Source organism: Rhinoderma darwinii, chromosome 8, assembly GCF_050947455.1.
Source record: "Rhinoderma darwinii isolate aRhiDar2 chromosome 8, aRhiDar2.hap1, whole genome shotgun sequence".
Classification (NCBI taxonomy): Eukaryota; Metazoa; Chordata; class Amphibia; order Anura; family Rhinodermatidae; genus Rhinoderma; species Rhinoderma darwinii.
In genome coordinates, this window is record NC_134694.1 from 31,401,508 (window position 1) to 31,412,425 (window position 10,918).

Below are 10,918 nucleotides of genomic sequence, written 5' to 3' on the forward strand. Positions count from 1 at the left end.
ACATAGTGACACATGTCAGACTTGAAAAAAATCGGCTCTGTCCAGAAGGCCAAAACAGATAGTGCCCGGAAGGGGTTAAGGAATCCATCTGGTGTGTAGTGAGCATTCTGACCCCACAGGTGTTTCAGTAAATTTATTAGGCTTGGAACGTAAAAATGAAAAATTTTATTTTTTTAACAATATTTACTTTTGCCCAAATTTTTCATTTTCACAAGGACTTTAGGAGAAAAAGCACCCCAATGCTTGTAGAGCATTTTCTCCTGGGTACAGAAATTACCAACATGTGGTCATAAACTGCTGTTTGGACACCAGGCAGGGCTCAGAAGGGAAGGCGCGTCATTTGCCTTTTGCAGTGCAGATTTTGCTCAATTATCTTCTACAGTAGAAGTTCCCCAGGTTTGATCCCATTTTGGAGAATATAAATTAGGGGTGTAGTGAACATTTTCATCCCTCTGAGAGCCATAACTTTTTTTTATTTTTTTGTCGACTGAGCAGAGTGAGGGCTTGTTTTTTTTGCATGACAAACTAGTTTTTATTGGTACCATTTTGTTCAATTTTTTTGGAACCACGGTGACCAAAAAAGGAAATTCTGCCATTGTTTTGTTTTTTATTTTGTTTTATATGGTGTTCACCGTGCGGGATAAATAATATATTTTTATAGTTTAGGACGATACGAACGCGGCAATACCTATCATGCATAGTTTTTTCTTGTTGCTTTTTTTCTTTTTCTATTTTTTTTCATTTATAAAGGACCTGATCAGGGAAACAGGGCAACTTATGTTTTTATTACATAAAACTTTTGGATATTTACACTTACTACGGGACTTGAAGATCTGATGTCCCCTGTACAATACACTGCACTACATATGTAGTGCAGTGTATTGTGACTCATTTTACAACTGACACAGTCAATTAAAGGCAGGACCTAATAGGCTTCCGTACATGGCAAACCAGGAAGCCATTGCTAGGCTTCCTGGTTGCCATAGCAACCATCGACACATCGCGATTGCACGCGGGGGGCCCGATGGGGTATAGCGGGAGCCCCTCCTTTTGTGCCAATCACTTAAATGTCACTGTCACTATTGACAGCGGCATTTAAGGGGTTAAACGGCGGCGCTCGGAGATAACTGATTGCCGCCATTGTAGTGGAATGTCTGCTGTATATTACAGCCGGCACCCACTGCGGATGGTGTGGGCAGAGCTCCTGTGCCTGCTTCATCCTCAGAACGTTACTGTACGCCCTTTTGCGGTAGGCACCGCTAAACAGGATTTACAGTAATTCCCAAATGCAGGAAGGTGTTAAAATGAAGGCATAAGGTGAGGAGAAACTTGATAAGTGATTTAAGTATACTGGAGCTGCTGCATTCATCTCTCCCACCAGGAGATGCAAATGGCAGATCAGACGGTCCTGTTTTCTGTGTCAACTGAATACCCCTCCTGCAAAGGAGGGGTCGTAGGAGCTCTGCAGGAAAGAGTTCGATTGAACAGGTGCCTCAGTAGAAGGACTGTCCAATCTACCAACTCTGAAAGTACATGTTTAAATAAAGAGGAGTGCCATGTTGGTCCATGTTCTGTGTGGTATTGCAGTTCAGTCCTATTCACTTGGATGGGGTTGAGCTGCGATACCAGACAGTCCATGGACAAGTGTTTCACTGTTAAAGGAGACCCTTGTTGCTACTCCTGGACAACCCCTTTAAGAGGTGAAGTTTGATTATATTGGTCAATAGTCCATTGCCCATAAAAATCTTCCACGCCACTGTCAGCTGTTACTAGAAAGGCAGCTGTCTATGACATAGCATTATAGATTGTAAGGCTGAAAAAAGACGTCCGTCCAGTTCAGCCTAATACTCTGCAGTATTGATCCAGAGGAAGGCAAAACCCCCATAAGGCAATAGCCAATTTCCTCATCTTAAAGAAAAATTATTTCCCCGACTCAATATGGCAATCGGAATATATCTCTGGATCAACGACCCATCTCCAGTATGGCTGGGTTCACACAACCACATTAACGTCCGTAATGGACGGACGTATTTCGGCCGGAAGTCCCGGACCGAACTCAGTGCAGGGAGCCGGGCTCCTAGCCTCATAGTTATGTACGATTCTAGGAGTCCCTGCCTCTGCAGGACAACTGTCCCGTACTGTAATCATGTTTTCAGTACGGGACGGTAGTTCCACGGAGAGGCAGGGACTCCTAGCATCGTACATAACTATGAGGCTAGGAGCCCGGCTCCCTGCACTGAGTTCGGTCCGGGACTTCCGGCCGAAATACGTCCGTCCATTACGGACGTTAATGTGGTCGTGTGAACCCAGCCTAAAGGTCTCAAGCTACACGGGTGATTTTTGGTAGCACAATTGATTATCTCATTTTCTAATTTAGAACTTATTTAGGTTTATGAGACTTCTTTCTATCTATGGATTATTTTGGCACTCCATGGTAATTTGGGCATTGCATATACACGTTCACATTCATACACAGATGATACAAGCAAGACTGGATGGCTAGCCCCACTTAGATTTCTGTCCAGGCCCCGATTTTCTGTAAGACTTGTAGTATCTGGTCCTGCTTCTTTACACTGAATCTTCTAAATAATTCATAAGCGCTCAATGTTTCCCTGTGAAATGAATCTAACGTCTTTTCAATACGGCAAATATGTCTCATGTATGATTCTCTAGACTTATGATCGTGTGGTTATTAGGAGACTTTCACTGTATATGTCCTTTACTCTCTAAACAAACTAGGCACCGGGATCCGCTCTGAGAGTGATGATGAAGCTGTGATACAACCAGTGATTGACAGCCCTGAAGTTACATCTTCACTTCCATCTCCTGCACAGCAGGGAGACTCCTATGGGAAGGGAGTAGTGTTCTACCTACGAGATAATGTGGTAGTGGGAATTGTGCTGTGGAACATCTTTAACCGCATGCCGATCGCTCGCAAGGTATGCAAGGGGTTATGAAAGGAGGAATGTTATATTGACAGACAGTAAGATAGATGAATAAAGTTATTTGTAATCTGTATCCGTCTAAGGTCCGGCAAAATAATTCCGGTCATGTGACTGGACTGGTTCACTATCGGGGCCGACCTCACTCAGACCACCGCTGCCTCATTCACTAGTAGTGAATGACACTACTTGGCTCAGTCCGCCTTCCTCCTAATTAATAATTTTCACATATTATCCTGTACTTTTTTTTCCTTTTTTTTTTTTTCTTTCTTTCCTCTTTTCTTTAATTGCCGCATTTTAGGATCCAGAACTTTTTTTTTCCCCATCAACCTAGTTGTAGTTTTTAATTGGCAACATTTTGGGTACATATTATTTGATTAACTTTTAATCAAATATTTTTTTATTTTTTTTTCCTCCGAAAAACAATATGCCGTGCATTATAAATGATGTTAATTTGATTGAAAATATTGTTATGATTGCAGAGACGCCATATATCTATAAACAATGATATCATTGTGTATTCAAAAATGGGTTTGTTTTTTGGAACTAGGCTTTTTTTTAATTTTTATATATATTAAACTTTTATTTAACTTTTTCAAAACACTTCTATGCAGTTAAGCACTTTATACCCTGATTAATTTTTAATTTTTTTTTGTTTTATTTCATTGAGTGAATCAATTGTCAATGATAGGCTTATACCAAGTAATAAGGCCTAGGCCCCACAGACCAGCATTGACCCGACCGTAGTGCGGTAAGACACCGCACCAGCAATGCTGTTCTGCACAGTTGTCAATTGTTAATGGCCACGCAATGTTGCAGGAAAAACTGCTGGTTACCTGCAAAATCTTGTGGCCATTAATGAATAGACTCTCATGGCCACTTTTTTTCCTAAGAGAAATGTTTTCATTCATCAGCTGTCGTATGATGACCGGTCACTCGAACTTCATTATTTTTATACTTCGTGGCCAGTTTATTCTGAGTGCCTACTTAATACTTTGTTGAGCCACCTTTGGGCCCATCCCTATATGAAGTAATGTTAGTAATTTTACATTGTCTGTTGTTTGATGTATGTTTCCTGTAGGAGTCCAACAAACAGCCCCTCCGCTACAGCATTCAGTAGCCACTTACAACTATTGTAGCGTTGTGTTTAGTCTCTGTTTTTTGTTCTATGGTCCACTCTGAAAATTCCATATGGGCTTCTGGTTTACTTTTCGGCTGCGCTCACCAATACCATAGGATTGATGGGTGTCGTATTAAACAAGGCACATATGGACCACTAGATCATCAACAATCTGTCGTTTAATTTCTTGCCTTTCTTATTTACTTCACAGATCATAAAGGATGGTGAGCAACATGCAGACTTGAATGAGGTAGCCAAACTCTTTAACATCCATGAGGAATAAATGGTTTAATGAATGTTAAGAAAAAAAATGAAAAGCACTTTAAAAGGGAAGAAATTCATTTTAATCTAAGTCTGGTCACGTCATCAGAAAACATCCTGATGTCTGTAGAAATTCAAGCTAAGCAAATGTGAAGCGTGACACAGTAATTCTGCCCAGGAGCAGTACACAGAGAAAAAAGAAGGTGGCAAATGGCGTACGTGTTCGGATGTAAAGTCCAACTTTTCTGTGGCTGAAGTAAAAGAAATTTGAAAATGTTCTTGTTGAGGACTGTAAAATATGGAGTATTTGTAATAAATGTTTTGGAAAGTCTACAAGATACGTATGGTTACTTGTGAAATGTGGCAACATGAGATTTTGGTTGCTTTTAAACAACCACTCTAGAGAGGTTAACATTAAAGCTTATGGGCACTATTGGGGGCTTTTTTTAAAAAAAAATATATAAATATGTAGGAATTTTCTCCTAAAAATTACTTTTGTAATTGGGTTTTATTTAAAAAGTGCCTTTTATTCAGCTTGTATGTATTACAGTACATAGCAAGCTGCAGAATGCCATTCACAGAGAGCTAGTCTGACGGCTTGGACTTCCTGAGCGATCATCTAAGCTCAAAGTTAATCAACACTGATCGAGCAATCACAATAGTCAATATTTTTACATTTTGGTTTTCTATATAAGCACTGCATGGGCATTAAAGAAGGCATGGAGAATACACCACACCTAAAAAAAAAAAACCCTGCAGAGCCACGTTACTGCATTATTATTGAAATGCTATATTAGGACATACCCACTCCCTGCAGATACTATATTAGGACATACCCACTCCCTGCAGATACTATATTAGGGCATACCCACTCCCTGCAGATACTATATTAGGGCATACCCACTCCCTGCAGATACTATATTAGGGCATACCCACTCCCTGCAGATACTATATTAGGGCATACCCACTCCCTGCAGATACTATATTAGGGCATTCCTACTCCCTGCAGATACTATATTAGGGCATTCCCACTCCCTGCAGATACTATATTAGGACATACCAACTCCCTGCAGATACTATATTCGGACATACCCACTCCCTCCAGATACTATATTAGGGCATTCCCACTCCCTGCAGATACTATATTAGGGCATTCCCACTCTCTGCAGATACTATATTAGGGCATACCCACTCTGCAGCGTGACCCGAAAAATTCATTTTTTATTAATTCCCGTAATTTCAATTTAATCTGAATTTCTGTGGGAAATCTTCAGTATGTCACCAAGTTCACGCAGTATGTGAATAGAGTTTTGTATTGTCTTTATAGGGGGTTGGAGCACAGTTTTTGTGATGCAGAGCTTCAAATCCTCCTAATTCCTTCAGCCATAATAACATTCTGACTGCCTGCAGCTCCCACGAGGGGGAGCTCACTGCATACAAATTTATACAGCTCCAATTGAAGTCAATAGGAGCAATATAATTAATTACATATGCAGCAAGCACTGTCTAGTGGCGGCAACGTTTCAAAGGCCATGTGCACCCGTCCCAAGCCTTGAGGAAGGAGCTTTCTCCACAGCTCCTGTCTGCAGTAGGAGACCAGGCACACTAAGCCCTGCCACCTCAGCCACTTGTCAGCTGAAAGTGGAAGGAATCCGAAGCAAAATCACACCTCTGTTCTCTGCGAGATTTCTGCAGGACTGCATTTAAAGGAACTCTAATAAACCTGAAAATCATTACTGTCAAAGCTCAGAAATTTGTCTGCCCCAATGTTTGCTTAACGCAATACAAATTTCTTTTTTTATTCTGTGTTTCTACATAAATGTTCACTTTGGAGCACAGTTTCTTTTTATGACTCAATAAGAAGTCACCATAGCTGGCTGTAGATTATAGCCAAGTAACACAATATCCCATTGCTGCTTCCTGCTGTACATTGATATGGGCCTAGATAAAAATGTTTTTTCTTTGTGGCCGGGGGTTCTTTTGGCATCCTCTCTAGACAGACATTTTGTTTTACTCCAATCTGGTGATCACTTGATTATATAATGACTCAAAGGAAGTAAAACAGTAAAAATTCCAACAAAAATAAATTAAATATGGTAAATGTGTTTTCAATAATATATAACATTTTGTAATCAGTCTGCAGCATTTGAAGCAATGTTTCTTTTCTTAAAAGATGAAGTCCACTTAGACATTAAGCTTTTTTGGACATGTACCTGCCTTATTTTTACAACTTTTTTTTTGTACATTTTTATTTTTAAATTCTGACACTTCCTTTCTGTATTTTTGGCACCTTCCATGTTATGCAATGAGTGGGTTCTATTTTTCTACTTATATATGTCTATTACATGTATAGTCAGTGTGGTCACTCATACAAGAAGTCATTGAAAACTGGGGGGGGGGGGAGGTTATTAGAACATGATGAAGAAAGAATTTATTAACCCCTTCCCGACATTTGACGTATCCATACGCCAAAGTCTGCTAGGGGAAGTATGGAACGGGCTCACGGAGTGAACCCCCTCCATACGATGCCGGTGTCAATAGCGACCGCATCATTTAAATTGTTAGAAAGAGGGGGGCGACCCCCTCTAATAGCTAATCGTGTCCCCTGCAACGTAATCACGGCGGGGGGGGAATGGTTGCTATGGCTGCCCAGGGGCCTAATGACGGCCCCCAGGTCCGCCATCTTTGTGCTCCTATTAATAGAAGCCTGCCAGAATCACGATATACTGCAATACATTAGTATTGCAGTATATCGTGCAAGCGATCTAACGATCGCTGGTTGAAGTCCCCTAGGGGGACTAATAAAAAAAAAAAAGTAATAATGAGTGAAATAAAGTTGTTTTGTTTTTTTTATGTAAAAAAAATTAAAAGTTCAAAAAACCCCTTTTCCCATTTTCCCCCTAGAGCATAATAAATAAATAAACCTTATTGGTATCAAGTCTGAACTATTACAATATATCATTATTTAAGCCGCACGGTGAACACGGTAAAAAAAAAAAATAGTAAACTCCAGAATCTCTATTTTTTGGTCACCTCATCTCCCACATAAAATGAAATAAAAAGTGATCAAAACGTCGCATGTACCCCAAAATGGTATCATTAAAAACTACAGCTTTTCCCCCAAAAAATAAGCCCCCATGCCACTTAATCGACGGAAAAATAAAGTTATGGCTCTCGGAATTTGGCAACACAAAATAAATTTAGGTTTTTACTTGTAAAAGTAGTAAAATGGCGGGGCGTGACTACCAACGTATGGAATAAGACGTGTGCTCCTGTAGCTCTGCAGCGCCTGGGCTAATTACCGGCTCACACCAGCAAGGAAACTACCGTTTGAAACCTTGTTCCTACCTGGACAGTCTCCGGACTACTTGGAGATATGGGCAGACTGAAAAAGAAGCCTGTGACTGCTAAACTCACCGAGTTTTTTCCAGCGTCAAGGACCCAAGATGGCGCTGACTCACCAGCTCCATTACAGCAGAGGATTTCCGACTCCAGCCAGAGGAGCTCAGGCACTCCACGTGGGTATGTTCCTGCTTCCCTGCCTCCTTACCTGCGATCTTCAGAGCATGCCTCCTCTTCACAGCCATCTTCTCCTCTCAGTGACCATGTGCTTCCTCCTGTGGGATCATCTCATTCACCATCTGTGAGTACTGCTGGCTCTCCTGCAGGGCAGAGTCTGTTACATGCTCCATTTCCCGACACTGTGCATATTCAGCAGCCATCTTTGCCTCTCTATGCTTCTGGTGCAGAGAAGCCTGTATCTGAAACTGCCCTTAAGTTGTTGCTGCAAGAGTTTCATATTTCTATTCAGCAGTCCATACAGTCAGCTTTTCAGCATCTGCAAAAGGACTTTCATGCTCTTGGGGACAGAACTTCCCATATTGAAAATAAGATGGCTGAATATTCTGAGGCTCATAATTTGCTTGTGGATACAAGTACTTCATTGGAAGAACAGGTTGAAATACAAGGTCGCCGACCTCGAAGATCGGTCGCGCCGTAATGTACGGTTTCGTGGCATTTCTGAGTCCGTTAAAGGAGACCAGTTGGTAGAGTTTCTCACAGATCTTTTTGTGGCGATATTACCTGATACACCGCAACTGGACTTGATGATTGACAGGGCACATCGTATTCCCAAGTCGTTGCCTTTATCTTCTCCGCGTGATGTGATTGCACGTATTCATTTTTTACCGCTTTAAGGATAAATTGCTGTTTGCGGCGAGAAATGTGACCCCTTCCTGAGCGGTTTCAAGATGTTAAGTTGTTTGCGGATCTTTCTGCAGCTACGCTACTTCGTCGGAGAGAGTTTTCATCTGTTACCACGAGTTTGCGTAATCATCAAATTCCCTATAAATGGGGATTCCCCGTCAAGCTGATCATTACCTACAAATGATCTAAATATGTGGCGGACTCCCCGCGGAAAGTTCGAGCTCTGTTCACCGATTGGCATGTGACTGCGATGTCTGCTGCAGGCTCACGGGTCTTCTCATCTAGACAGCCTGCTTCTTCAATCAAGGATCCTTATATTCTGAACACGGACTGGCAGAAAGTCTCAGGTCGTAGATCTTCTGTATCCAGAGTGTTTTGGGTATCTTATGGTGCCTTCATATGGTCCTTTCTTGTTTTACTGTAAGGGCGGTTCGTTTTTTCATGTCCTTATTGTATATGTATTCTTGACTTTAAATAGCCCGGTTTTAGCTCTTGGCTTAAATCACCTGCCTAGTGGCCTTAAGTCTTCCACCCACCACCATGCGCCAACACAATTGTTTTTGTTTCTACTTTATTTTTCTGTTCTGTTGAACGTTTTGCTCACCATACTCACCTGCTTCAGATTGTCATTTCATTTTTTTTATATGTTTATGCATGTCATGTATTTGGAGAATCTCTGTAATCCTAAATTGAGGGGTAATACTATTATTGTGATTTTATCCTTTTATAGCGTTTTTTATTTTCTTTCATTATGGTGCTGACCTTTTCTTCCTTAAATGTCAAAGGGCTTAATAGCCCATTTAAGCGCTCGATGTTGTGGTGGAAACCAAGCGCCTAAAACCATCTGTATTGTTTTTTCAAGAAACACATCTAAATCAATCTGATGCCTTTAGACTTAAACACAAACATTTTCCCCATATTTACACTGCTCCGGCGGTTTCTAAAAAACGAGGTGTGGCTATAATCCTGGACAAATCGGTAGCCTTTAAACAAGACGCTGCTCATATAGATTCGGAGGGTCGCTATATTATTCTGGTTTGTCATCTTTTTACTTTATCAAAACAATTTTTATTAGAAAATATAACAGAGCATAGAAAACATTTCACAAAATTGCAAATGGTTGCACGCAGTGCAATACAAGAAAGTCAGACTGTATAAAATGTTACAAAGACATATGAACATTGGTAGGAGGAAGCCTCCCAACCAGCAAGGTAATGTGCAGAAAGTAATAAAATCGAACGGTAATTATCAATACCTTATTTACAGCAAAGGTAGGGCAAAATGTAGGGAAACCAGTCCCCAAAAAAGAAAAAACGAGTAATAATGACACGGTTAAAGGGAATGTGTCGCAAATAAACCTTTTTTTTTAAGTGTCGTTACTTATTTCTATTATATTTTTTACGTTTTTTTGCTGTATTTTAATTTTTTTTCCGTATGGTGGAAAGTATTAAAAATTAAATAATAATTTGACATGTTTTCCAATGTTGGCCACCAGGGGGGGCTGTTAGGGGGGGGGACGTTAGGGGGTCACGAGAGCGGGGGTCTGTGAGATAGAGAGTGGGACATGCAGAGACACAGACCTTACCTGCAGTGCAGCTGGTCTTCAAGATGGCGCCTGCTCTCTCCCTGCAATCAGCTGCTCTGCGTGACTCTGACCTGCGTCTGCGCAGTACAGAGCCATAGAGCAAAGTCAATGGAACGGCTCCCGTTCATTGACTCCTATGCACTGTAGCTGCCATATTCCATCTCTGTATGTGTCGTTAATCGACACATACAGAGATGAAAAACAAAATGGCAGCCCCCATAGAGAAGTAAAAGTTAGAAAAAAGTAAAACACCAACACACACATAAATAAAAGATTTTATAATAAAACACTAAATGCAAATTGATATAAAAAAAATTTTTTTCGTGACACTCGTCCTTTAAGTGCAACCCAAAGTTACAGAGACACGCGACAACAAAGGGAAACAAAAACGGACAGCAGCTTAAAGTTTTGGCTATATGAGCAGTCAACAGAAAAGGCCGTCCAGCCAGAGAGGCAGATCAGTACCACGCCGGAATCCGGACCAGATACGAACAAAGATCTCTGATGTACCCCGATCAGCAGACATCAATTCCTCCATCCTCATAATCCCATTCATCTCCATTACCCATTCCTTCAAAGAAGGCACAGTACTGGACTTCCAGTGACGTGGGATGACAGTCCTAGCTGCAGTCAAAAAATGCCTAAAGATACCCTTTTTGAGGTGTGGGAGTGATCCAGGAGCCATGGAAAGCAACCCAATAGAAGCCGAGGTAGGCACGTTAGTGCCAAAAAGTTTGTTACCAAGATCAAAAATTTTTTCCCAAAAGGGATGGAGCTTGGGGCAATCCCACCATATGTGTAACA

General features: G+C 41.1%; 1 protein-coding gene across 1 annotated transcript in view; it reads left to right on the top strand.

The window, feature by feature from the left end:
* The window catches only part of AIFM1 (apoptosis inducing factor mitochondria associated 1), a 38,909-nt gene extending 34,250 nt beyond the window's left edge, over positions 1 to 4,659 (top strand). The window contains exons 17-18 of the mRNA XM_075835560.1: positions 2,740 to 2,939; positions 4,274 to 4,659. Of these exons, the coding sequence (XP_075691675.1) occupies positions 2,740 to 2,939; positions 4,274 to 4,345 (272 nt within the window). The 3' untranslated portion in view covers positions 4,346 to 4,659. The remainder of the gene's footprint in view (positions 1 to 2,739; positions 2,940 to 4,273) is intronic.
* The last annotated feature ends 6,259 nt before the right edge of the window (positions 4,660 to 10,918 follow it).